Source organism: Hippocampus zosterae, chromosome 11, assembly GCF_025434085.1.
Source record: "Hippocampus zosterae strain Florida chromosome 11, ASM2543408v3, whole genome shotgun sequence".
NCBI lineage: Eukaryota > Metazoa > Chordata > Actinopteri > Syngnathiformes > Syngnathidae > Hippocampus > Hippocampus zosterae.
In genome coordinates, this window is record NC_067461.1 from 2,337,159 (window position 1) to 2,364,047 (window position 26,889).

Consider the following 26,889-nt stretch of genomic DNA (forward strand, 5'->3'; position numbering starts at 1 on the left):
GCCGTCGAGCGGTTCCGTGTGGGGAAAGGTTCCTCTCAACAGACACATGAAAGGGTTCCATGTGAAAGGAGTTGCTGGTGTTTGTGACATGGAAGAAAATGCTTTATTTGATCACAAAGAGAAGAAAGTCTATTTTCAGTAAACTCCTCATTTTGGATGGATCAGTCGTTCTTCTCTCAGCGGGTGCAGTTGAAGTAAGCACGCTGCCTATTGGCCGTGCACGTGTCTACCATCAAAGTCCCGTTGCAATGACCAACAACGACAATAACTCTGAGGGCATATTGAGACTGAATTATTCTGTGACTACTACCTGAAATGAACTCGGAATGACCCTGACGATGAGGCCAAATGCAGAAGTTCCACTTTCACTTCAGCTGTCTACAATTCCTGACCATGCTTCTCTGATATCACTTCCTGGAACTGATGCAGAAATGATATGGGCGCAGCCTGGAACCGATGTGGAACCGGTCTAGAACTGGTCAAGAACTGTTCTGAAAACGCCCGGAATCTGTAAGAATCTTTTTGGCTCCTCATTTTGGAGCAATTGAGAAGTTGAGCATATGGCGAAGCCTGTGATGACGACCTCATCAATGACCTCGTCACCCCCTCACTTCCTGAAATGTGAGTGACATGTTCAAGCATGCGTGAAAGATGATGACATTTGTTAATCATCCATCTTTCCATTGTCTATAGCCCTTCTCCTCATGAGGGTGACGGGCGTGCCGGAGCCTTTTCCAACTGAATTGGGGCGAGAGGCAGGGCACACCCTGGACTGGTCGCCAGTTAATCGCAAGGCACATACAGACCAGCAATCTCTCCCAGTCACATGACGAACTCGGCACAAGTCAGAGTGTTCAACCAAGCATAACGTGGATGATTTTAGAATGTGTGTGAGTAGCTGGAAAAAAAAAAAAACACTCCAGCACCAGGAGAAAATGCAAACTGCACACGGCAAGGTGGCAGATGAGAGCAAGCCCTGAAAGTCAGAAATGTGAGCCAAACATGTCAACCATCTCATCCAATGCACCGGAAAATAGGGACCTCAATGGCGTGGCCAGGGGTGCTCGAGTGCAGGTGTGTTTGTGGAATGCTCAGGAATTAGCATCCGCCCCCCCCCCCCCCCCCCACGCTGGCTGCTAAGATGCCTTGTGACATATGTCAGCGTCGCTCACTCTGCACCGGCCGCAAGGACAGACGGCGAGCCCCGCCATTGGCTACCAGGCGGCCCCGGGGAAAAGAGGCGGGGTCAGGCTGATTGATAAAGCAGGAAGAGGCGGTGCCCGGCCAGCACACAACAAGTGACAGAAGAGGAATAGCCGCCGCCACTGTGTTGCTATGGCAACGCAGAGGACATGACAGCAGAGGACACACAGGTAGGCTAACAGCTTCACTCGCAGCGACATCATGACTACCTCAGCTGCCTGTGTGTTTGTGTGTGTGTGTGTGTGTGTGTGTGTGTGTGTGAGTGCGCGCGGGCATATACGAGTGAGAGACGGAGAGTATGTGCACCTTTGCATGAATGTGTGTGTGTGTGTGCATTTGTGTGAGTGTGCGAGAGAATTTGTGAGAGGTAATCCTATTAGCCTTCTATTTGTGTTTCGCAAAAGTCGCACTAAGTGTCTTCTTATCTGTCTGTGTGCGTGTATTTGTGTGTGCGTGCACTCGTTTCCATGTTTTGAGGGGACATAAAATTGGAAACACAGTCACGTCTGTGTGTGTGCGTGTGTGTGTGTGTGTGAGTTGAAGTGTAGGTTGACTCGCAAGAACTTTGAATTAGTGACATGCAACAAACAGGTGTCTTGTTTCTGACTGGTGCAGCAGGACTTTGAGCATTGATTGACAGGCGATGTCAGACGGGTGGGTGGGGCTTCAGTGGCTTTCTTCAGAAAGCGATCACGCTGCGTGACTTGAGTGACCAACATGTGAAATGGACTTTTCAACATCGTGTTCATCTTTTCCTCCCGAAGGCATCCTCTACTCTGACCGTGAGACCATCAGCTCAGTGCACGCCGGGAAGATTTGATACGATATGAAAATCAATAGAAGCGTTGCGCACCAGAAACCGTAGAACAGATGTGTCACTTTGCGATGTCGTCCTTCCCTATCTAATGAGAACGTTTCTTCTTCTTCTGCAGCTTGACACAATGACGACAGAACATTCCCGGTGCTCCAGTGACACCGCAGACTCTCTTCCAAGCCTTTAGCCTTTGATTGCGGACCAGGTGGTCCGGAACCGTCAGCAAAGGTCTTCAGAGAAAAAAGGAGCCTGGGGGTATTTGAGGTGTTAAAATGTCCCAGTCGGGAAAGGTGCTGCACCTGTATGTTGAGGTGCGCTCTGCGGGTGAAGAAGAAGGAAGGCTTCCTGGGATCGGAGATGACGGAAGGGGTCACCTGATCCTTCAGTGTCCGGATGTTCTCCCTCACTCTCAAAGGAGCTCTGTCCTTTCCAGCCCCAACCGAAGTCCGGACCATTCCCCGAGTACCCGCCGCCGAATGCCGGGTGGGCTCCGGAGCTCCTCTCCCTCCATCTCGTCCGCCAGGCACTCGGTCAGCCCGCAGCCTGGATACTTTCACCAAGAGGAGATGCTACCCAACACGTTTGAGGACTTGCTTCAGGTCCTTACCACCAGTCAAGGTCATCAGTACTCGGGAGCTCTCGCCCCGTCGTCGGATGCGTACCCCTATCAAAGGCGGAAGCTTACCGAGCCTCCGTCGGCGTTCGGGCGCATGAATGCACCTTCGACACCCACTTTCCACCGCCGGTCCTGCGATGTCCAAGGGTCTGGCGCTCAGGAGAGGAAATCGTCTGTGGTGACCTTCGGGTATATTGAGAAAGCCAATGTTCATATGACGGGCGACCGTCGACTGAGTGACCCGTTAGGATCCGGAAGCCGGGTGGGACGGGCCGAACCCTGCCCGGTTCACCATCGCCCCTCTACCAATCCGGGCTCTCCTTTCCTGCACAGAGATGCGATCGCTCGAGATGCCACCTACCGCGCCCTGGAAGAGTTTGGCTCGCCGGAATTGCGGCGGCGCTTTGCAGGTCGCGGCAACGAGAACTACAACCCGACCTTGCCGCGAAACCACAAATGGCCAACCTGCCGTTCATGGGCGGGGTCACCAATCCTGCCCCACGCTACCCTCACTTTGCCATCCGGCGCTCAGCTCAGAGACCTCGATAGGGGAGGCTGTCGGAACTCCCCCGACGGCTTGGGGAGAAGCTCCGAGTCCGATCGGCTTCCCGCGCACCCCGGGTTCTCCCCCCGCACAGCGGCTCGTACATCGGGGCATCGTTCTCACGGCGCTCTCCAGATCCAGCAGTCTTCTTGGTCGGGGGACGAAAGTCCCCGACTGTCCGGCAGATTTCAACCACCTTTACCAGCCGGACGGCCTACAGATATCCAGCACGATGTCCCGAGCAACAGAGCAAATGGTGTGCTAAGCTCCTCCCCCTTTTCCAATGCTGACACTTTCTGGGGTCATCAAAGTCCCTCTCCAACGCCTTCCCCGTCGGAGTCTTTGAGGTCACTCAGTCCAAGCGTCGGAGAGTCATTGCTTCAAAAACCCCAACCGCTTTCCGATCTTTATGGGGACGCCTCCTTGGATCCGCTGCGGGAAAACGAACCGAAGGCACGATGGAAGCCGGACAAATCCAAACTTCAAGTAGAACCGGAAAGCGTCTCGCACGCCTTGGGCAGGAAAGGACCCTGCTCACCTGCGACTTCTCATTTGCATGTCTTAACCCCACGCCCGGAGCAGAATTCAAACTCCACTCAGCATCCGCCCCTCCCGGACCATCGCCACCGAGCGGCGCTCTCGACTGGCTGGGAGTCCAAGCGGCGCGATCGCTCACGCAGCCCCGACGCCTCTAGTGGACTCGCCTCCTGGCAAACAGTCCAAGCCTCATCCTCCTCACGGAAAGAGCTCAAGAAGACCAGTCCGGTCCAAGACAGCCTGCAAGTCTGTCAGCAAAAGTCCCGGCGCTTTGCTGCAAGACCCGACGAAAAGAGTTTCCGAAAGCAAGGTGAAGACGAGGCAAGACGGGATCATTGCGCACCCGTCGGGCATTTGTCCGGGACTCGGCAGGAAAACGTTCAGGATCTCAACAAGGTGGTCGGGACGTCCTCGCGGAGCTCCAGCGGGCTGACGGGAAGCTTGGGTGAAGGAAGCGTGTCTCCTGAAAGCTGGAGCCAGTCTAGCTGCGATCTAGGCTCCGGGATCCAGGTCGGAGTTTGCTCACCTTTGACCTCCGTGCACGGAAAGCTCACATTTGCCGTGTTGAGCTAGCCAATGACAAAAAGAGAAACGCAACACACAAGCTCATTTTAGGTTTGAATAGTTTTGATCGCCACCGTTTATTAACAGCACACCTATGTTGACTATTTTCAGTCAGGCCAAAGTTCGGACGCGAGTCTGCCTTCGAGATCACAGAAAATCGCCCAGGCCAAGTGGAACTTCCTGTTTGGAGCACAGAGCCAGGAAGACAGCAGCAGCAATAAAGGTCACATGTTTACACACACACACACACACACACACACACAAAACCAGCCTAATTTACATATGATTTGCATACTATAGCGGTGTGCTGCTGCCGGTTGAAGTCCCATTTATGAAGCTTCAACGTTTTGAAGCCAATTAGCTCAAGCTTGGGAATGCTATCGTTAGCTTCTCACATTCACTAACATTGGCCGGCACCTGTTCACAGATATCAAATATGTGACGTCAAAAATGTTCCTAGCTAACATATGGGCTGCTTTTCGTCTCGAGTTCAGGCAGTCCTCGGCCCGCTGCGTCCTCGCTGAGCCCCGCCCCCGCCAATACGCCCAAGCAGAGGCGGGGCGGGAGGGCCGTCCAGCCTCAAAGGTCGTCCCATCACCAAAAAGTTCGGCAGATCGAGGTGGAACTGCTCACCTCCGACCCGGGAGACTCGGCCCCCGAGACGGGCGTGCTTCGGCGCAGCGTCAAATATTCCGAGACGGACCTGGACCGCGTGCCGCTGCGCTGCTACCGAGAAACTGACCTGGACGAGGTGACGTGTCTGCCGCGTCTGCATCCAAAATCAAAAACATCATCGGCGATTTTGCTCACAAGTTTAGACATCCTCTGCCTTTTTGTAAGCGTGGCGACAGGGCTGATATGGGCGGAGTTTGTATCGGCACAGGTGATGCGGGCGGAGGCGGCCGGGGAGGATCCCGACGAGGCTTTGCTGAGGGCCTGTCGGACTGAGGGAGGGCCGATGGAGGAGGAGGAGGACGAGGACAACGAGGATGGCCTGGCGAACCGGCCGAGAGAGCGCCAGAGGCAGAAGGCCGCCTCCCACCATGACGGTGGCTTCACTCTATTGCTGAAGGGGTGAGAGGTCATATCAGTAAGATCATACCTGATGATGAAAGTGTACCGATAAGCACGATGATCCTGGACAGTATGGTCGGAAAGGCGGAGCCTGGCCTGGTGAGTGACGTGGGAGTCGGCGAATGCCAACGTAGAGTTGGCGCTTGTCGCTTCAGGACAGTGACCGGGACCAGGACAGATCTTTGTAGTGGTTCCGCTTTTCAATGAGCGCGATACCCAAAGGGGCCATATAATGAGGACGCGGTCTTCCCGTTCAGGACGTCGGAGGTGAAAGGCCCGTCGGCGGCGGCGGCGGGCGCCGGCGTCCCCCTGCGGCCGTCCGACAGCCACCTGGATTCTTTCAGTCGCCATTTTGAAAGCATTATGGAGGGCCACCGGGCCAAAGGAACCTCCTTCAGCAGCCTGGACAGCGTCGACCTGCTCACCTCGGGATCCACGTCCGTCTTCACCTTTGACCTGCCCACGCTCACCCCTGAAATCCAGGTTGGTGCACCGTCTCCGCCCTTTTTCGCTTTGGGCTCTTCTGATTGCTTTTTGCTCACGTTGTCTGTTTGCAACAGTTCCTTCTTCTGTCGCTTTTCAAATCATCTCTGCCCGTTTGCAACTCTCGTCTTTCCAACCGTTGCAGAGTCAGATCTGCGAGAGCGCCAAGAACATCATCCAGCTGAGCTTCGCCCCTTTGTCAAAGGCGGGCGAGCCCGCCGCCCGCTCGGAAGTCTCCTTGCCAGCGTGCTCCGAGGACGACGGCTCCGAGGCAAAAGAGCCGTCGCGGCGCTCCATCCTCAAAGACGGCTTCCGCAAAACCAGCTCGGCGCCGGCGCTCCACGCGGCTGCCAGGTGAGTCTCGAACATTATTTGCGACGTTATTAATGCAAATTGGTGTCCAACGGGCGGCCCGGTAGTCCAATGGTTAGCGCGTCGGCTTCACAGTGCAGAGGTACCGGGTTCGATTCCAGCTCCGGACTCCCTGTGTGGAGTTTGCATGTTCTCCCCGGGCCTGCGTGGGTTTTCTCCGGGTGCTCCGGTTTCCTCCCACATTCCAAAAACATGCGTGGCAGACTGATTGAACACTCTAAATTGTCCCTAGGTGTGAGTGTGAGTGCGAATGGTTGTTTGTTTCTGTGTGCCCTGCGATTGGCTGGCAACCGATTCAGGGTGTGTCCCCCGCCTACTGCCCGGAGACAGCTGGGATAGGATCCAGCACCCCCCGCGACCCTAGTGAGGATCAAGCGGCTCGGAAGATGAATGAATGAATGAATGAATGGTGTCCAACAGTCAAAATGGTGTTCAGGCGGATTCTTTTTTTTTTTTTTTTTTTTTTTTTTTAATATTCAAACTTTTCAGAAGGCAGGAGTGACTTGTAGTGGGCGCCCACACAAGAGTGCGTTTGGAGCATGATTTTGACCCCCCCACACCTCCCTTCCCAAACCCCAAATTCTATTCATTTGTTTGAGGAGTCTCGAACCTGCTGCAATAACAGCTCTCAACCACCTGATGGCACCAGATGTGAAACTTATTTTGCATTTTTTTTTTCGAGCAGCAAAAACCCCCCCCCCAAAAAACAGCCAATGACTCCAAATGAAAGGAGAGTGACACGTTCTGCTGCCCCTCGTTGAAATCTAATGCTTGTAAGAAGATGAAGTTTGTCCTGGGCCGAATTCCAAGTTGAAGGAGCCGCTACCGCCTCCCAACGACCACCAGAGGGCGACGTTGTGATCCAAGCGCCGGCGGGCCACACCCCCTGGAGCCAGATGAACTTTGGGAGGAAATTCCAGATGGGAAAACTCCCCCACGTCGGCGCTCCTGTGACCCGTGTAGCGGAATGCTTAGCAGACGTCGGCAAGAAGGAGATGCGATGGAGGAGCGGAGGGGAACAAACGCTTGATGCTGTCAATTACCTGCTGTGCCGACGACTTCCGGCAAAGAAGCGCGCAAAGAAGCAACTGCAGGAAGGCCGAGAGGACAAACGGGGGGGGAGGAAGATCTTCCCCTCCCACTGACGCCCGGCACCCGCTCCACAACCTCACCCGGGCCGCTCGGAAAAGAAAAAGTAGAATCAGCAAAAGGACAAGCGGGCAAAAAGGAGGAGAAGCTGTTGCGATGGCCGCGGTTGCCACGGATAGGGATGAGATCCAAGGCCGGGCGTGTCGGCGGGTGCGGCGGCCATGCTGACATGGCACGCTACCTGCTATGCTGGGGGGGCGGGGCTCTGGAGGACGCCTACCTCCATGCCCCGATCGCCGTGTACAGGTCAGACGATGAGGCGCTCGCACTTTGTATTTTTATTACGGAACCTTTAATATAACCGCAGCTTTTTGATGATGCTACATCGCGCCAAGCCTGGATGGGGGGGGGGGGGGGGGGGGGAATGCATGTGGTGTATTTCCTGTGTGTTGTCTCGACACAATGCTCCGGAGGACTCGCCGAAGTCAACTTCCTGTTTGACATTCTCCTCCTTTTGTGGGCGCGAGAAAGAGGAAGCCTTGCCGCGGCAATGTCGCTCCGCCTTCGAACAACGGGGGGGGGGGGCGGCCTTCCCCGACTCGTTGTCTCCCGATGGCAAAACGGACAGATTGACCATCATGCGGTGTGCCCCTCCGTCGCCTCCATCATCACATTCTCACGTCCTTTCTGAACGTGTGACATTCACACTGTGTTGCCGCGGCAACCGCACGCACACTCACTCGCGGGCCGAAGAAAGTTTGAAGAACGACGACGACGCACAAAAAACGCCAATGGAAAAGTGTTTTTTCTTCCTGTCAGGGAGCGCGTGGCCAACCGGCCCCCCGAGCTGCTGTACCCGCAGGCCGACGTGGCGGAGCGACTGGCGCGCGGCGACCGCGGGGACGCGCTGGCCAACGGCGCCAAGGCCGACCCGCAGGCCGCGAAACGCCTCGCCGAGCGCCTCTATCGGCTGCAAGGCTTCCGCAAGTCTGACGTGTCGTCGCACCTCAGCAAAAAGTCGGTCTGCCGTGCGTCCGCGTGTACGTGCGGGCGTGGCACCGGTGTATTATGTAACATGCGTGCGTGTGTGTCTTGGCAGTAACGACTTCAGTCGGAGAGTGGCGGAAGAATATCTCAGCAACTTTGACTTCAACGGTCTCGCCATCGACCAAGCACTCAGGTTGGCAGCACACAGAGCCATCATTGTAGGTTTCAACCTGTGGCTCGGGGGCCAGAGCCGGCCCGCCGTATCATTTTATGGGGCCCGCACAGGCCACTTCACGTTTCTTGCAACACTGACTGTTTAGAGTTTACGAATCCCACCTTTCAAATACGTTGGAAAATTCATTCATTCATCTTCCTAACCGCTTGATCCTCACTAGGGTCGCGGGGGGTGCTGGAGCCCATCCCAGCCGTCTCCGGGCAGTAGGCGGGGGACACCCTGAATCGGTTGCCAGCCAATCGCAGGGCACACATAGACGAACAACCATCCATGCTCACACTCACACCGCGGGACAATTTAGAGTGTTCAATCAGCCTGCCATGCATATTTTTGGAATGTGGGAGGAAACCGGAGCACCCGGAGAAAACCCACGCAGGCCCGGGGAGAACATGCAAACTCCACACAGGGAGGCCGGAGCTGGAATCGAACCCGGTACCTCTGCACTGTGAAGCCGACGTGCTAACCACTGGACTACCGGGCCGCCCTCGTTGGAAAATTGCCTGCTTTAAACAATGCATTGAACACATCCTGTGCAGCAACACATGTAGACCGACGATCAGTCACTATGACAAGTGCCAGACCAATTAGCTAAGAGAAATGGAGCTGTCTTTGTCTTCGGCTAATATTTTGGAGTGCTACTTTCGCTCCTTCAACAAACATTTGAGCATTTTTTAGGGGACTGGACTGGACATTTCCATTATTTTCAGTGGGAGGAGATGATTTGAGATCTTTTGAGTTACGAGCGTGGTGACAAAAAAGGAATTCAACTCCAGTCTCGGGGCACCACCGAACATCATCATCATCACACACTAGACATCATCCACATGCCTCATGGAACTATACGCGCTATATAATTCACTAAGTGCGTCTCCGTCCGGTGATGTCATCGTAATGATGTCATGATCTTCCTTCCAGAGTCTTCCTGAGCAAGCTCACGCTGATGGGAGAAACTCAAGAGCGAGAGCGAGTCCTAGCTCACTTTTCCAGAAGATACGTCGCCTGTAACCCCCGCGGCCACGCTGCCCAAGGTGCGCGGCGCTACACGTGCACGCGCATGCACGCACGCACGCACGCACCTCATGTTGTTGTTGTTGTCGTCTCTCAGACAGCGTCCACACGCTGACTTGTGCTCTGATGCTGTTGAATGTTGATCTCCATGGAAACGTGAGTGTGACTGACAGCTTGTGCTTGTGGAGAAATGTCGGGAATAAGTGTCCTGACCAATCGGGTGCGACTGTCTCCGTGCGTGTGTGTGTGTGTGTGTGTGTGTGTATGTGTGTGCTTGCAGAATGTCGGCAAGAGGATGTCCTGCAGTCAGTTCATCTCCAACCTGGAAGGTCTGAACAATGGAAAAGACTTTCCTAAAGATATGCTGAAGGTGATGCTCCGTCGTCCAATTGCAGCACACACACACACACACACACACAGCAACGTGTCCCTAATATTATGACCCACTGTTGCTACTGAAGAGACAAAACTGAAGGCACACCTGTCACGACAGTGGACCCCCCCCCACCCCGCCCCCACCCCAACCCCCCTGCAATACTTTGCACTTCCAGTGACTTAGCCAACACATCCTGCGTGATTGGCAGCCGAGGAGGCGGGCCACGGCTGGCGTCCGTGCGTGCTGATTGGCTGCAGCTGTTGAGGGAAAATGCGCAGTGAGAGAGAGGAAAGACGTGAGGAGAGAGCGAGAGAGAGAGGGTGAGAGAGAGCGTTTCTCCCCGTCACTCGAGTCACAGCGCCAGAGGAAGAGGAGGCGGAAGAGCCTTTTCCTGCAGGGGGGAAGGAAGAACTTTGTCGTCTTTTTATTTGACGAGTCCGGATCCGGATGAACATCGGCCATTTTAGGTAGCGATTGAATGGTCTGCGGAGGGGCGTGGACGGCGACACGTGGCCACGCCTACCTTGCCATCACCTTCCTGCAAAGGAGCCCCAGTGTGGTCCAACCACCTGAGGGCGCCGCTGCCGCCTGCCAACGACCACCAGAGGGCGACGTTGTGATCCAAGCGCCGGAGCGCGGCCAAACGGCAGAACCAGCATCTTGTGGCCATTTTCCCGTGCCGAGCGGAAGTCGTTGAAGTTTTTCCTTTTCGTTTATTTACCCTTCCCCCATTCGACGGCAGCTGAAGCGACATGATCGGCGTCAACAGCATCCAGTCGGCGAGCCGTCTGCGTTCGCGTTCGTTGGGTTCGGTGCGGAGCGCCCGAGATTCCCGAGACCCGCAATCATTCCGGCGCTCCAGGACGCCGCGGTCGCGCTCCCTCAAGCCACTGGCCTTTCCCGACCTGCTGGGTCAAACGCAGGAGGAGGCGCCCAGGAACACCAAGCAAAAGACTGACAAGAAGAAGAAGAAGGTAGAGCAGGAAGAGCATCCATCCATTCGTCCGGCCGACCAATCGAAGGGAGGGCACGCGATGGCCTGCTGGCCAGTCAATGTCATGACGCTTTCAGACAAAGAGACTGGTCGCGGCGCATGTAGAGGAGACGTGTTTTGGGAATTTTGGGAGTAAAACGACAAAATTCCAGATTAGAGCCCCGATTTTGTCAACAGCGAGCCGGATGTGCCGCATATCACTTGGGTCAGCAGATCTTGTTCAGGGGACAATTGCAGCGGCGTTTTGGGATGCTCCTTGTGGTGTTTGCTAGCTCACTTGTGTGCTTCGGGGTTCTCACGCGAGGATGCTAAAGTTGGGACTGCGATGTCGACGATCATTTGGCGGCAAATTGACCAGAATGTTGCAGATGGATTTGTCTGGAAATGACGGAAAAGTCTCGAATGTTGAAGGCGTAGGAACGTTTGCAGTTTGGTGGCTAATGCTAAGCTAACCTGTGCGCTATGCGTTTGTTTGCAGTCGTTGTACGCGTCCATCAAGAACGACAAACTCCAGTGGACCATGTGAGTGTCTTAACTCAAGCTTCGTCCAGTCGATGCCGCGCAGTGAGGGAGGCGGCATTTTTCCTTCATGTTGTCGTCCCCCCCCCCCCCCAGCGACGAGGAGGAGCTGCGGACGTCCGCGTCGGACTCGGCCGACGGCCGAACAGACTCCGCCTCCCACACGCTGAAGCGAGCGGGGATGGGCCGCAACCAGCTGGCGGCTGCGGTGCAGCGGGCCGACGGCGAGCTGTACAAGAGCGGCTTCCTGGTGCGCAAAGTCCACGCCGACGCAGACGGCAAGAAAAGTACGCACGCGTCTCTTCCTTTCCCGCTCGGTAACTAGCCAATCTCTGCACGGTGACCCGAAATACCCGCGTGGTGCTTGGGAAGCAGGGAATGAGTGGCTGAGGCCAGGGGTAATAATAATTCTTTCACCCCCCCCCCCCTCCCTCACCCCCACTCCCGTCCTAATTGCCGTGGGAAACCACTCGTTTCGACGGTATGCTAGCGAACGCGGCTCACAGACAGATGGCAGCCGACACTTCGCCTCTCATCTCATGACTTGACTTTGCGGCATTGATTTTTCGCGAGCCTTTCAAATGTTTTTTTGACGCTCGCAGAAATAAAACGTCCTGTTCGATACAGCGCCCGACGCACTTTGATGCATGCTGGTAGACAAACAAAGAAACAATATTTGGACTTCCTCTTTTGAGTATTTCAGGTCGCCGAGCCCGAGCCCTGACCCGCGCACGGACAAGCGTTAGCGCAAGGCTAACTTGTGGCTGTGTTTTTGTGTGGCAGCGGCGCGGGGCAAACGAGGCTGGAAGTCCTTCTACGCCACCTTGAAGGGTCGCGTGCTCTACCTGCAGAAGGTAACGGAAAAGTGGAGCGCCCCCTAGCGGCCCGCTGGTGACGGTGCCGCAGCTGTCCGCTCCTTTTAGAATCGACGGGTAACTTTGACGGATTCATTTTTTGCATCGAGGTGACTTGCAAAGTATTTTTGGAGGTTTGTTTGTTTTTTTTTTTTCATTCAGGCACCTGCTGGTGACCCCATCTGCGGCCCCTTCTCAAGGATTCTCTTTAATTTCTTCCTCGCCCTCTAATGGGGTTGATATCAGCAGATGTCATTAATATTTGTCGGCTGTGGACATGTGAAGCCCTTTTGAGACCTTTTGTAATTTAAGCGCTGTAATTAAAGTGTACTTAAACTGTAATTAAACTGTAATTAATTAAGCGCTGTAAACTGTAATTGGTTAGTTGATGGATCAATTGTCTTTTCGGAGCACTTCGTTGCTAACTAAAATAGTTGTTGATTAATTGCGGACGGGACAGACGAGCGGGTGAGCGTCGGATGAACCGCTTGCGCCGATGTGTGCTTGGCAGGACGAGTACGGCGCCGAGCGCCAGCTGACGGAGGACGACGTGAAGAACGGCGTGTCGCTGCACCACGCGCTGGCCATGAGAGCCGCCGACTACGCCAAGCGGCCCAACGTCTTCTACCTGCGCACCGCCGACTGGAGGGTCTTCCTCATGCAGGCGCCGTAAGGCAAAACCGTAAAAACCTGTGACGCCTTTTGTGTGATCTACCTTGAAATACTCCAGCTTAGCTTAGCGTAGCTTAGCGTAGCATAGCAGCCCAGCCTGGTGCATCGCCATTTCCAAGTCTTCATTGGATAGCGCAGGAAAGTGTTGCAAAAGTTGCGATTGCTTTGTAAGCATGGTTTCAACAGGAGCGCTGCAATTCAATGTAGCAAAAGTCTTGACACCCTCGATTGCAACCTGTTGCACGTCGGCGTTCTGCCAAAAGGCTCGCCAACTAGTAAAGCATTAAAAAAATAATAATAATAATAAAATAATTTGCGGCCCGGTAGTGGTTAGCACGTCGGCTTCACAGTGCAGAGGTACCGGGTTCGATTCCAGCTCCGGCCTCCCTGTGTGGAGTTTGCATGTTCTCCCCGGGCCTGCGTGGGTTTTCTCCGGGTGCTCCGGTTTCCTCCCACATTCCAAAAACATGCGTAGCAGGCTGGTTGAACACTCTAAATTGTCGCTTAGGCCTGCGCCTCTCTTCCCCCCCGTCAGGTCGCGCGAGGACATGCGATCGTGGATCACCCGCATCAACGTGGTGGCGGCCATGTTCTCGGCTCCGCCCTTTCCGCCCGCCATCGGATCGCAGAAGCGCTTTGCTCGCCCCCTGCTGCCCGGCTCCACCACCAAATTGTCGCAGGTCGCACGCACACGCACGCACACGCCATTTCTTATTGCACGAATCACACTTTTGGCTTTGTATTGTGTGCTCGAATGCTCCAATGTTCCCTCTCAGCTGCGCGCGTGAGCAATTGCGCACTTCTCTCACACTCTCGGCGCACCCGAATGACAGCTGCCGCGCACCACGCAACACCCTGCATTTCTACACTCATTCCTTCAGTTCCACCCCACTTTAATCTCGCAACGGTGCGGTTGACATTTTATTTTGTTTTGTGCGGAAAGGGCGAGCAGGCAGCGTCTCACGAGGCTCGTTTCCGGGCGGCGTCCTCTGACCTGGACGAGCTGGTTGGCGCCGCGCCGGACCGCAAGGTTAAAGGTCGCGAGTTGGACGAGCAGAAAGCGCGACGAGAGTATTTGGAGTTTGAGGTGAGGGATGCGCTTCTTCGGAATGACAACGGATTCAAAAAGATTTTGTAACTCACTGTAGCGATATGGGGGGGTGGCGGGGGGGCATTTTGCATCGTAATTATCGAGCTTTATTTTTATGACCAGACGTAAAGTTCCGTATCTACGAGCGAGTAGTGCTTCGTGATGTCATGTCTTTCCCCACACAGAAAACGCGTTACGGTACGTACGCCATGCTGCTGCGCGCCAAGATGTCCGCCGGTGAGGAGGACTTGGCAGCCTTCGAGGCGCGACTCTTTGAGGACGGTGGTGACAGTGGCCACCAGAGGGCGCACTTCAGCCCCTCGCCGCTACAGCACGCGGACGGCAAAGAGAAGACGCGCGGCGCCAAAAGTTTAAAGGTCGTCTCCTCGCATTTCCTCTGCGACGGCAGCGCCCAGCGAGAAGAGGAAAGCGGCAAGAATGAGGACACGCCACGGCCGCAGGCTTCCAAGTTGGCATCCGGACAGGAAGTGACGCCGTGAGGAGCGCCCGCAGCGACGCATCGTGGGGAAAAATCCGGAAGAGGAGGACGCGCTTCGTCTTAAGACTTTGACGCCGGCGCTCTTTTTCCCCTTCCTTGTCTTCGTCTGATGCCGTCGCCATGGCAACAGATGGGGAGCAACTCACCGTGGCAACCACTCGACACGGCACGAACGAACGACGTCGTCGTCACGGCAACGGGAGAAATCCTCATCGTCCGGACCAAAATAAATCACCGCCACAGGTGCACGTGCACATCGACACACTTGCACACACGCATACAGCTGTCGGATATATTTATTGATCATCGTGCACAACATCAACAGTCGGCAACACAAAAACGTTTGTCATCTTAACGGACGACCGGAAAACTTTTTTTTTTCTCGTGAGTGAGTGAGTGACATCACAGCCATGTCACCTTGATGCTGCTCAGTGATTGGCCGCAGGCGGCCGCTCGTCTTCTATCGGCTGACTGCTGAAGCCGCTGTCCACTGTCGATTCTGATATGAGCAAAGACAACAAACACGCTTCTTCATCATCATCAAAATCATAGAGTGGCGCCTTGAGATATGAGTTTTAGCACGCTCCTTTCTCGTGTTTCTTTTCCACATTGTAAATAATGGATGCGACCCCCCCCCCCCAAAAAAAGACAACAAACATTTGCAATAACATCAATCAATAGAATATAAACAAGGGAAGCATTTGTGCATCATAATTTCATGCTTCAAATCAATGTTGTCATGCTGCCTGCCTTGGCCACTGTGGGGCAGTATTACGCCATCCCGCAGACACAAATGTCACCGCGACACTCAGTGACTCGGTTACGGGGCAATAATATTAGTCGCTCTTCGCAGAGGATAAATAATGTACACCTTTTGTCTGTCTACATGTGTTACGGCACTGTTTGTGTTCAAAAATCCATCGGCCCCCATAAGCTTTCGACGCCACGACTATCAATTCTAATCATTAGCCATTTTCCATTGTGTGTTAGCATTCAGCTAGCAGGGGCAAATTGTTTGAAATCATGACTGATTTTGTTTTCAAACTCAACTTGGCCTTGGCCACTGTGGGGCAGTATTACGCCATCCCGCAGACACAAATGTCACCGCGACTCTCAGTGACTCGGTTACGGGGCAATAATATTAGTCGCTCTTCGCAGAGGATAAATAATGTACACCTTTTGTCTGTCTACATGTGTTACGGCACTGTTTGTGTTCAAAAATCCATCGCCCCCATAAGCCTTCGACGCCACGACTATCAATTCTAATCGTTAGCCCGTCTTGGGCATTTTCCATTGTGTGTTAGCATTCAGCTAGCAGGGGCAAATTGTTTGAAATTGTGACTGATTTTGTTTTCAAACTTGCGTTTTGCACTCAACTTGGCCAAGTCCTGTGAAATGGAAATCCAACCTGATATTCACCTTTCCCATTTTCTTGCTGTACTTTCTCAAACATCACGCTTAAAACAGATAAAGATCAATATGCACGTTATTTCTATAAATCTATGCCATCACTTGCATCACTTGTCGCATCAGTGGTGAGCTACTTTCCAAATGGCCCCCCGCGGGCTACTCTTGAGGTCCTTGAGGGGGGGGGGGCTACACCATGTTGGTGAGCCTCGTCCAAGAATCTCGAATAAATTGTAGACATTGGCAAATATTGGCTCACCTTCTCCGGTTTCATGACTCGCATTCACGCCGCAGCGATTGAAGCACTCACTCGTATTAGCTCACGTTCGCTCCGCGTGACAGCTGGTGAACGTGAGCGAGCCCGTCGTCACGTATTATTTTGTGGAATGTCCAATTAACGTGAATAAAGACCGATTTATGTCGCTTTTCACCTATTTAGAAGAATTAAAACTACAGCTGGCGGCCCGGTAGTCCAGTGGTTAGCACGTCGGCTTCACAGTGCAGAGGTACCGGGTTCGATTCCAGCTCCGGCCTCCCTGTGTGGAGTTTGCATGTTCTCCCCGGGCCCAACCCACCCACTAAAACCCCGGGCCTGCGTGGGTTTTCTCCGGGTGCTCCGGTTTCCTCCCACATTCCAAAAACATGCGTGGCAGGCTGATTGAACACTCTAAATTGTCCCTAGGTGTGAGTGGGTGTGCGAATGGTTGTTCGTCTCTGTGTGCCCTGCGATTGGCTGGCAACCGATTCAGGGTGTCCCCCGCCTACTGCCCGGAGACGGCTGGGATGGGGTCCAGCACCCCCCGCGACCCGAGTGAGGATCAAGTGGTACGGAAGATGAATGACTGAATGAATGAATGAACAATCTGAAAAAGAACTCTAAAATGTATCGTGAGCTTGCGCGTATGTCAGCACCTTGTCTGAGTTTGTCTGGAGGGGGCGCGTGCGCGTCAGGGCGATGGTGGCGGCGCAGCAGGCGGACGCCCTCGTGGACCCCCAGCGACTCCAAGGCCTCCAGCACATCTTCCACGGGACCGCCGCCGAGCTGTGACAAAGATTTAGGGATGAGGAAAAGGGGCGGGGCGACGACATTGATCAAGCGGGGGGGATGTGGCGTCCTGACCTGGTAGTGTTGCAGGAGGCTGTGGCAGGGGGCGGGGCTATCCTGGTAGAGGTGAGCCAGCGTCATCATTCCCAGCTTGTCGGCCAGCTTGTTCCACGGAACGCCGGCGTCGCTCAGCGCGTCCACCAGCTCGCGCAGCGTGCACGCGTCCACGTGCCAACGCTCCCCATCTAAGCGCGTCACAAAGACCCCGCCCACTTTTTGACTTGCGAAGCGAACGCCGGATTGACACGCGAACGACGCGTAGAAAGTGACGACACGCAAAAGGACGAGCGTGAGACCAACCCGCTTTGTCTTTGATCTTGTCGGGGACGTGACGAGCGCACGCGGACGTCAGCAGCTTCCTGACCTGTCGCGTCAAGACGGCGCAACGTTTACTCCGCAGTGGACAACCAGACTTTTATTTTGAAGGAGCGTTGGCTACCTTGTGACATTTGGCCAGATCCAGCGCCGTGTGACCGCCCACTCGTCTCTTCCGGCAGCCCATTGGCCGCGAGGATACTTTGGCCCCCGCCTCCTCTTCCTCACGCTCTTCGTCGTCATCAGAGGAGCTCAAGACGAGCGGCTCGTCGTTCTCCGCGTCTTTGTCGGCACCTGCGACGCAAAACCCGTCGCCGCGTGTAAAGACAGTCGCCGTCTCCCAAGCGGCGTTAATCACGTCCTTGCGATCTCGTGAAAGGTCGCGAGAGTGTACTCTGCCTTTCTTGATCGTGCCCCCCCCCCCCCCCCCCGCGCCTGCCCTGTGCGGGCGTGCGTGCGGGTGCAAGACGCGGGCTGTGTGCGCGCATACCGGCAGCCAGCAGAACGGAGCACAGCGTGTGCGCGTGGGCGGCGGCCGCCAGGTGAAGAGGCGTGTTTCCTCCAAAAGTGCGTGCGTTCACGTCCGCCTTCAACTGCAAGAGGAAAACTGTCATGATTCGGTTTAGGGACCAACAGGGGGCGCTGTAGGGCTCCTCCTGCAGCTGCACACCTGTTGGTCATTAGGCTCATTGTTTAGGGACCAACAGGGGGCGCTGTAGGGCTCCCCCTGCAGCTGCACACCTGTTGGTCATTAGGCTCATTGTTTAGGGACCAACAGGGGGCGCTGTAGGGCTCCTCCTGCAGCTGCACACCTGTTGGTCATTAGGCTCATTGTTTGGGGACCAACAGGGGGCGCTGTAGGGATCCTCCTGCAGCTGCACACCTGTTGGTCATTAGGCTCATTGTTTAGGGACCAACAGGGGGCGCTGTAGGGCTCCCCCTGCAGCTGCACACCTGTTGGTCATTAGGCTCATTGTTTAGGGACCAACAGGGGGCGCTGTAGGGCTCCCCCTGCAGCTGCACACCTGTTGGTCATTAGGCTCATTGTTTAGGGACCAACAGGGGGCGCTGTAGGGCTCCTCCTGCAGCTGCACACCTGTTGGTCATTAGGCTCATTGTTTAGGGACCAACAGGGGGCGCTGTAGGGCTCCCCCTGCAGCTGCACACCTGTTGGTCATTAGGCTCATTGTTTGCTGTCTGTTTCTTTGCTGCTGTCAGGTTTGTTTTCGGTCACGGTTCTGTTTTAGCCTCCGTTGCAATTTTTGTTTGCTGCTTTGGACTCATGATGAAGCCATTTTGACGGTCACAATGCGGGGACGAGACAAAAAGCGGCGCACGGCAGGACTCGCGCGTGTACACGCTTACCTCCGTGACTAGCGTGCAGGCGACCTTGAGGAGGTTTTGATCGATGGCCATGTGCAGAGCCGTGTGTCCGCCTTTCAGCTCGGGTGCGTTGACCTTGGCGCCGCTCTCCACCAGCAGCCGCAGGCAACGGTGACCGTCGCGACGCACCGCCAGGTGAAGCGGCGCCAAACCTGACGCGACGACACACGCAAATGACACGTGGCCGCATTGCGGCGAGACCGCCAAAACGTCCCACACTCACCGTGGTAATCGGCCGCGGTCAAGAGGTGGGCGTGTCTTTCCCCCAGGTTGGCTAGCGCGGCGCGTAGCGTGGCCACGTCGCCGCCCAGCGCCGCCAGGTGCAGCGGGCAGCGGCCGTCTCGGTCCCGCAGGCCGGGGTCGGCCCCCGCCCTCATCAGGGCCTCCACAACGCACGGCTGACGCATCAGCACTGCCAAGTGGAGTGCCGTCTGACGGTCAAATCGCACACGGGCGTTACATGCGGCGGCGACACCGCCACTTAGCCGTTGATGTGACGCATCGGCGGTGGTCGATTTCGCGGCAGGACCGACCTGCTGCAGATGGTTGGCGACGTCGAGTACATGACCCCGCCCGCTGCTTTGCAAGGTGTCAATCAACTCGCAGGTGACGGCCATCTGCTGGTGGATGATTGACAGGTGCAGGGGTCTGCGGGAGGAAAAGAGGCGGGACTTTAGAAAGGAAGTGGCGGCCAGCAATGATGGGGGTGGGGGTGGGGCTGTCTGACTGACGTGTCTCCGCCGGCGTCCCGCATGGCGCAAAGGCGTCCGTGAAGGCGCAGAAGGAAGCGAGCGTCGCCGCTTGCGCAGTAGCGCAGGAGGGCGGCGCGCGCCTGACGACTGGCGCCGGACGCTCCGGCCTGGAAAGCGGCAGCTGCGGATGAAACGCGTGACAGCACGGGAACCGTCAATATGACATCACATGCCAATGAACACGCGCGTCACATGACGCATCAACACGTGATTGACATGTCGGGCTCAGAGATGTGCGGACTGGCTCAAGTAAACATGGTGAAGCCGCATTTAGCGGTTACGCAAATGGAAATGGCGACCAACGGAAGTGGAGTCTGCGCTGAGTGTAAATACATTTAAATCCAGGTTGAAACTTTGACTTAAGATGCGCGCCTGTCTATGATGCACGGTGACCTCTGACCGACGCTTCACGGGACGAGGTCACGTACCGATGATTGACAGTTGCCTCTGTTGGGGGGCGGAGCCCACCATGTGCGCTCCCCCTCCTCCTCCAAAGCGGCCGACGTTTCCCGAGTAGAAAACTCCGCCCCCTCCTGCTCCGCCCACCGCACCGTTCATGTGCTGGCTGAAGTGAAAACCTCAAAGAGACAAACCGCCAACGGGGTTCACGTTTGCTTTTTTGGCATCGGCGGTTCGGGTGAGTCTCACCATCACCCGTGGCACCTCCCCCTCCAAAGCCGCCACCGGCTCCTCCGCCTCGTTCACCGCCTCCTCGCCAGGGCTCGTAGTGGGGGAGGGGCTTCTGTTTCTTCTTCAGCACCTCCTCTTTGTCTGAACAGGATGGAAAAGCAAAGAGGAAGATTTGATTTTCAAATTGCATTTATTCAACGATTCAAAGCCAAAGTTTCCAATTCCAAAGGCTCAGAAGACTCCAAAGAAAACGAAAACAAGCGCCACTTGTGCCTGATTTCTGTGTCTTGATTGGAATCGGACACAGATTTTAAAAAAAAAAGACCCTTTAGGCCAGCAGAGAAGGCTCTGCTGGCCTAAACATTCATATAATAACATAAATTTAATTCATGTTATTTTATTTTCATAAATATGTAAACAAATTATTCTCTGTATTCTTTACATCATATTATTTCCACTTAATTGAGTGGCTTTCAATGTTATTTAAAATGTTCAATGTTATTTGATTATTATTTGTGTTATTTGTGATTCAATGTTATTTGATTATTATTTGTGTTATTTGTGATTCAATGTTATTTGATTATTATTTGTGTTATTTGTGATTCAATGTGATTTGATTGTTATTTTATATGTTATTTAAAATTTTCAATGTTAATAAAACTTTCAATGTTATTTAAAATAACATTGAAAGCTTATGAAAGCTTAGCAAACTTATTAATTTTGGTAGAGATTTTAACCAATCATATTTCAGCTAGCTTGTGTTGCCAGGTAAATTAAACTTGCTCGGGGCCTCCAGGTTAAACCGAACGGGCCCCTGTGGCTGTGCGGCTGTAAATGAACGTGCATAGTCAGGTTCCAATAGCCAATCAGATCACAAGTCTGCGGGGCCAGCTAGAAGGACTTCAGTCGACCACTGGACGTGCGCGTTCGGCGATTGGATTAGCGTCTGCTAGAGGGAGCTATGACTACATTTTAACCCAAAATGGCCGAAGAAGAAACCGTCGATCCGGTCGCAGAACTACTTTCCACACAATTTTCAAGACGGACCTTCCACGAAAAACTGGATATTGTACGAAGAAGTCACCCAACTCCTGCGCTAGCTAGCCTCTCCTAGCAAGAAAAAGGCTTTGTCCGTCATTTTCAGACGAGCAATTATGAACGGTACCCCGTGGCTTCACAACCTCTGAAAAACGCTCCAAATTGTACAGCTGGGAATGCCGGTTACTTGCAACGGACCGTTTTGGTGTTTGGAGCCACACTGGATTTGTTTTAGCAAGGCAACAAGGAAACATCAGAGCACGGCTGGGCACTTACAAACTACGGTGCGTTTCAAAACGTTTGGGGACACTCGCGTCGATGTGGAGCTCCGTGAACAGGCACGACATTGGTGAGTACGTTTTTATTTTACATTTCTTCTCGTCATTTTATTTCGTTAGTATTAAATGAATGGTAGCGAAATAAAGTGACAAACATACGAACATTTATCAAATAAATCTCTCGTCATTTTATTTCGTTCGTATTAAATGAATGGTAGCGAAATAAAACGACAAAGATACGAAAATGTGTCAAATAAATCGGCTCACCTGCAATTTATAATGCCGCATTGTCGTCGCCTTCGTACACGAAAGTTCGTTCGGTTTGTTTATTGAACATAAAATATATACAGTCGTTGACAGAAAATAAGGTAAATAAAATGGTAAAAAGAAAGAAAACGGTCTTAATTCAACATAGTTATTATGTTCAAGGGAGTAGGAAGAAGCAAAAAACGTAACTAGTCCTATCCCGTTATGTGTTTATATCTAATAAATCATTTTTATATCGATCAGAAAGGAAGCAAGAAGTCTCCATTAAGGCTCATACTTTACCCTCGTTCAATCTCAGCTGCTCAACATTTTCAGTTATTTGCTGTTCTATCGCCGATTTTTTTCCAAATGCAAACGATCCCTTTACTTTATTTTCAAAGACTAGCTTGTTTTGTTATCGTTCGGTTGGTGCCTTATATGAAACTGCGACATTATGGCGCAATTTATTGGACAAGACTTGTTTGAGATCACGCAGCGTAATTTGGCTGGCATTTTATTTAGGATTTTTACATTTTTATTTTGGACGATATCGATACATTTGATGGCTTTAAATGCTCCTGAAATGAAGTGCTGCTTGATTAGCCTTTCCCATGGTGCACATTTGGTAGCGTAGGAGGACGAAAGGGGAGCAAGGTGAAGAAGCTGACCTTGAACGTGCGGTATGTACGTGAAGTGTTTGGGGTCGCTGCAGTCTCCCGCCTTTTTCCTCTTGAGTTGCAAGAAGACGGTGACGGGCCGCTCGAGCTCGGCCGTGTGGTACGGCGGCGTCTTGAACACGATGGCGTACTGAGGAAGGAAAAAGGTCGCGAGGTCACGCCAGCTCTGGAAGCGCGGCTGCGGGGGGGGGCGACCTTTGACACTCGCCTGCTTGTGGACGTCCGTGGGCGCAAAGTCGCCAAACGCCTCCCAGCCGCCGTCCTCGTCCTCGTAGAAGCGGATCTCGATGTCGTCTGCGGCCAAGATTCACGGGGGGGGGGGGGGCCTTCGATCAGCATCTTTGCGTCACTCCGCGCGTCGGGATGAGCATACAGCGGCCTGACTAAGTGGATCGGCGGACAACCGCTGACCAATGAGGAACCCGGCTCGCCTACCGATTAGCCCGCCTGCGCCCGTGAAGTGACTCGAGACGGCGCCGCGCCTTGACGCAAGGCTTGAAACGCGGCCCCCTCACCTCCCACCACATTAGCGACAATTTCAAGGATTGCGTGCGAGTGCGGCGGACGTTGTATCCGGTCTGTCGGTGACCAAAATAACGAGATTCCGGATTCAAGCGGCCGAAATGAGTTTTCTCCGCAGGGTGTCCGGGCTCTCCCTTAGAGATAAGGTGAGAAGCTCAGTCATCCGGGAGAGGCTCCGAGTCGAGCCGCTTCTCCTCCACATCGAGAGGAGCCAGATGAGGTGGCTGGGGCATCTGATTCGGATGCCTCCCCGGTGAGGTGTTCCGGGCATGTCCCACTGGGAGGAGACCCCGAGGAAGACCCAGGACACGCTGGAGAGACTATGTCACCCAGCTTGCCTGGGAACGACTCTGGATCCCCTGGGGAGAGCTGGACGAAGTGGCTAGGGAGAGGGAAGTCTGGGCTAGCCCTGCTAAAGCTGTTGCCCCGGCGATAAGCGGTAGATGATGGATGGATGGGCGTGCGAGTGCAGCCGTTTTCCTCCGTGAATACTTTTCACATCATCATCTTTTGGAGGTCGACAATTTCGGCTTCTTCACCACCTCACGGCGCCCTTGTTAGCTTGAGCTGTTAGCTTCAGATTGCATCGGTTTGACACTTTTGTGAATCGGGGGGTGCAACGCGACATGCCTACTGGGCACCTTTTTGGACTTTGTCACAGAGGAGGAAGATCTCGTCTCCTCCGAGCACGGATCCGCACGTCTTGTCAATGCGGGAGATCTTCAGGTTGGACGCGTTGGGAGATTCTGGCAGGAGGAAAAAAAAAAAATGAGAGAGGGGAGGGGTGAACGGCGGAGAGGGGCGTGGCCCCGTGAGTGGCGAGCGTCGCCGACGGACGGGGACCCACTGCTGTCATAGATGGGGTTGGACACGACGGCCTTGAGCGCTCGCGTGAACCCTCCGTTGCTGTCTTTGAGGAAGGCGGTGAACTTGAGCCTGACGATGTTGAGGTCCACCATCTTTGACAGCTCCTTGGCCTCCTTGCTCAGGGCGCTCTCCTCCGCCGCCGTCAGGTGGGCCGAGCCTCCCCGACGGCGACGCCACTCGTCTCGCAGACGACGCGTCAGAACCTCCACCACGCCTTTCTTGGTCACGTGGAGGATGCCCAGATTGCTGAAACTGCAACCGGTAGACCGCAGAGATGTCAAAAGTGACAAAGACGGAGGCATCAAAGGCGAGAAGGATACTGACGAGGCGGTCAGGTCGTTGGGTCCCACGTCCAGGGTGCATGTCCCGTTCTCGTTGCAGTGGCGTCCCACCAGGCTGTGAGCGTGCACTCGCGGCGGGTCCATGTGGGTCACCAACTGGACCTCCACCCGCGCGTGACCCACATAGTTGTTGATCTGGCACACGTGCGGAAGGAATGTCAACCAAAAGCTTTTTTTTGGGGGGGGGGGTCGTCGTCAGTGGGCAGCGCAGCTCACCTTGACGGTGGGGTACGTCCTTCTGTTCTTCTCGCTGGAGGCACCCGGCAGGCCCCCGTGCGACGGACCCTCGCACTCGTAACGAAAGCGAAAGCCACGCTGGCAAAAAAAAGAAGAAGATGACGACGGCTCGTCCTCGGCCGTTGGGACTGCTTGGCTCGTTAGCCGCTCACCTGTTTGGGCTCCTCGATGATTTGGACGTAAGGGCCGTGTGCTGAAACGGCAAAGTGCGCCGGAAGCTAGTTAGCGGAGGCGCGCGGGTGTGACCTTGACGACCTTGTCGTCACCGCAAGACCAGATTACCTGTCTCGGGTATGTAGGCTTCGCTCTTCACATCCACGGGAGGAATGTATTCGTGCGGCGTCAAGTTGAACTGGAACTGAGACCGCCGCGCACATGTCAATCACGCCGAGTTAGCATCAGTCTACGTTAGCAACACGCTAATCGACATGCCCGATTGTAAACACGCTACTTTAGCACCGATGTGACATGAGCATGTTGACCGGTCGTTAGTCCAATCAAAAGAAGGCAAAAAACTAGCTTGTGTTGCCAGGTAAATTAAACTTGCTCGGGGCCTCCAGGTTAAACCGAACGGGCCCCTGTGGCTGTGCGGCTGTAACTGAACGGGCATAGTCAGGTTCCAATAGCCAATCAGATCACGAGTCTGCGCACCGGGGCCAGCTAGAAGGGCTTCCGTCGACACTGGGCGTGCGCGTTCGGCGATTGGATTGGCGTCTGCTAGAGGGAGCTGTGACTGCATTTTAACCCAAAATGGCCGAAGAAGAAGCCGTCGATCCGGTCGCAGAACTACTTTCCACACAATTTTCAAGACGGACCTTCCACGAAAAACTCACGTCGCTGTCGTAGCCGTTGATCAATTGAGCGTCCGTCATTCTGGTGCGGGCGGGCGGGCGGGCGCGTATGAGCGAGCAGAGAAGAAGAAGAAGAAGAAGAAGAAGAAAATGAGTGTGACTTTCACATGACTCGATTGCTTCCTGCCATTGCCACGTTAGGAAAGCCCCGTTCATCATCGTTTTCTTTGCCGTCCTTTTCGCACGTCCAATGTGTTGCATTCTTCCGGATTATTGGATATTCTTTCATGTTATCATTTTATTTTCATTAAATATTTGATCTTTTTTACTTTAACAACCTTTAAAAAAAACTTACGATATTTATTTAAGGCGCTTATAAATAAAATGTATTATTATTAGTTATTATATTATTATTATTATTTCCAGTGTTTTATGAAATGTATTTTTTTACCAAGCCAATTTATATTTCACAATAGCCTTCTTCGTCATTTTGTTTTTTTTTCAGCACAATGACTTCATTGGTCCGTTCTTAGGCGGAGACATGAGCAGGAGCACGTGTATCGATTTTCAAGCATGTCGAGTGCTCACAAAGGCGGAGAAGTCGGTTTCAGAGTGACTCAGAGAAGCTGCAAACCTTTTGCAGAGGTCATGTAAGGCCGTTACTTTGGTTTGAGAGAGGCCTGCCGCTGCAGCAGCGCGTTTTGGGATGAGGCGATCTCAAGAATTTCACCTTACAGTCCAGCATCGACGCTACCAAACGGTAATGCTGGTGACCGTATATTATCATAAAAATCCCATATTAAAACACATTTCATATGACCTCATCTCACAATACAATGGTCATGTTATGCGTTTGTCTTTTAGTCATCAAATTTCAAAAATGTTTGATTGAAGTTTGACACGTCAATAACGTTGTGGTACTAGCGCCCCTTAGTGGTCAGAATGTGTAGCTAGGGAGCACCCCCACAAAAGTCTCCTGACACGCATTCGTGAGTCGGGTACAGCGGGACAAAAGTCACATGTAAGAATGCAGCCAAATCCCTTTTTGCGAGTAATTGCTCAACTCTCAGCATGTTATTGATCGCTATTGACGAATGCCCGATGAGTAGGTTTGGAAATAGGCAGGGGTGATATTCTAATCTCCTTCTTATTATTATGTTGATCAATCAAAAAGCAATGTGGCTGAGATGATAAAAGAGTGATTTTTACCTGCCTCTGCCGACGTGCGAGGAAGTTGTTGAAACTCCAAATCGGCCAAAATATCTGCAAATCGAAAATAAAACAGGAAAGAAAACAGATCAGATGTACTTCCCGTCAGAACTTTCACAATAGAGTTTTACGTTCCAACGTCTGTCTTTTCTTCACTTGATGCAAGCGAGTACACTCAAGTCACATCATTTGTGGTTCACTTGACTGTGACATACTTCTCAAAGGTCCACCAAAGATTATGATCCAAGATTTGGCAACGGCGAAGGCTCGACGCCACTCGTAACAACATACTCTTATTTTGAAAGGAATGCTTAGTTAGCGGAAGCACAGTTCGCGCTCACCACCGCAGTCGGGCGGAGGAAACGGCGTTGCCAGCGCAACCGCCAGCCTGTCAGTCAGAGCGGAAAGCCCCGCAGATGGCGGGGAATTCCGGACCTAGTACGAAGCTCTGATTGGTGCACAGACGTAAGCCCCGCCCTGCTGGAAGTTTTGCGCCACGGGGACATAACGAAAAGGGTTTACTGAATTCAGTTAAAACGAAAGGCACATTGTGGAAACAAA

At 53.6% G+C, this 26,889-nt stretch overlaps 2 protein-coding genes across 6 annotated transcripts; one reads left to right on the forward strand and one right to left on the reverse strand.

Moving 5' to 3' along the window:
* psda (pleckstrin and Sec7 domain containing a) lies at positions 1 to 15,166 on the forward strand. 3 transcript variants are annotated; one of them, XM_052079701.1, is made up of 20 exons: positions 20 to 621; positions 694 to 1,373; positions 2,136 to 4,224; positions 4,390 to 4,501; positions 4,773 to 5,029; positions 5,162 to 5,352; positions 5,610 to 5,835; positions 5,981 to 6,189; positions 8,116 to 8,313; positions 8,396 to 8,476; positions 9,434 to 9,546; positions 9,624 to 9,682; positions 9,807 to 9,896; positions 11,375 to 11,418; positions 11,512 to 11,702; positions 12,199 to 12,269; positions 12,781 to 12,938; positions 13,477 to 13,621; positions 13,885 to 14,028; positions 14,217 to 15,166. In XM_052079701.1, exons 3-20 carry the CDS (start codon positions 2,290 to 2,292, stop codon positions 14,529 to 14,531), a joined length of 4,539 nt encoding a protein of 1,512 aa, XP_051935661.1. In that variant the 5' UTR covers positions 20 to 621; positions 694 to 1,373; positions 2,136 to 2,289; the 3' UTR covers positions 14,532 to 15,166. The 3 variants fall into 3 exon arrangements, 2 of the variants coding, with proteins under 2 accessions (XP_051935661.1, XP_051935662.1); XR_007964723.1 differs by lacking the exons at positions 13,477 to 13,621; positions 13,885 to 14,028; positions 14,217 to 15,166 and having other exon boundaries at positions 1 to 621; positions 12,199 to 12,347; positions 12,781 to 12,917; XM_052079702.1 differs by lacking the exons at positions 20 to 621; positions 694 to 1,373; positions 2,136 to 4,224; ... (3 more) ...; positions 5,610 to 5,835; positions 5,981 to 6,189 and adding an exon at positions 7,397 to 7,602.
* On the reverse strand, positions 14,920 to 26,481 carry nfkb2 (nuclear factor of kappa light polypeptide gene enhancer in B-cells 2 (p49/p100)). Of its 3 annotated transcripts, none has more exons than XM_052079723.1 (22): positions 26,329 to 26,481; positions 25,162 to 25,201; positions 24,611 to 24,686; positions 24,481 to 24,521; positions 24,308 to 24,406; positions 24,075 to 24,226; positions 23,731 to 24,002; positions 23,525 to 23,629; positions 22,570 to 22,655; positions 22,353 to 22,491; positions 20,141 to 20,263; positions 19,921 to 20,070; positions 19,472 to 19,613; positions 19,274 to 19,388; positions 18,964 to 19,171; positions 18,723 to 18,892; positions 17,848 to 17,950; positions 17,482 to 17,651; positions 17,343 to 17,406; positions 17,058 to 17,227; positions 16,850 to 16,979; positions 14,920 to 15,029 (listed from the first exon to the last, which is right to left on the reverse strand). In XM_052079723.1, exons 2-22 carry the CDS (start codon positions 25,198 to 25,200, stop codon positions 14,959 to 14,961), a joined length of 2,625 nt encoding a protein of 874 aa, XP_051935683.1. In that variant the 5' UTR covers position 25,201; positions 26,329 to 26,481; the 3' UTR covers positions 14,920 to 14,958. The 3 variants fall into 3 exon arrangements, with proteins under 3 accessions (XP_051935683.1, XP_051935684.1, XP_051935685.1); XM_052079724.1 differs by lacking the exon at positions 26,329 to 26,481 and adding an exon at positions 25,850 to 25,912; XM_052079725.1 differs by lacking the exon at positions 26,329 to 26,481 and adding an exon at positions 25,783 to 25,807.
* Positions 26,482 to 26,889: the final 408 nt, after the last annotated feature.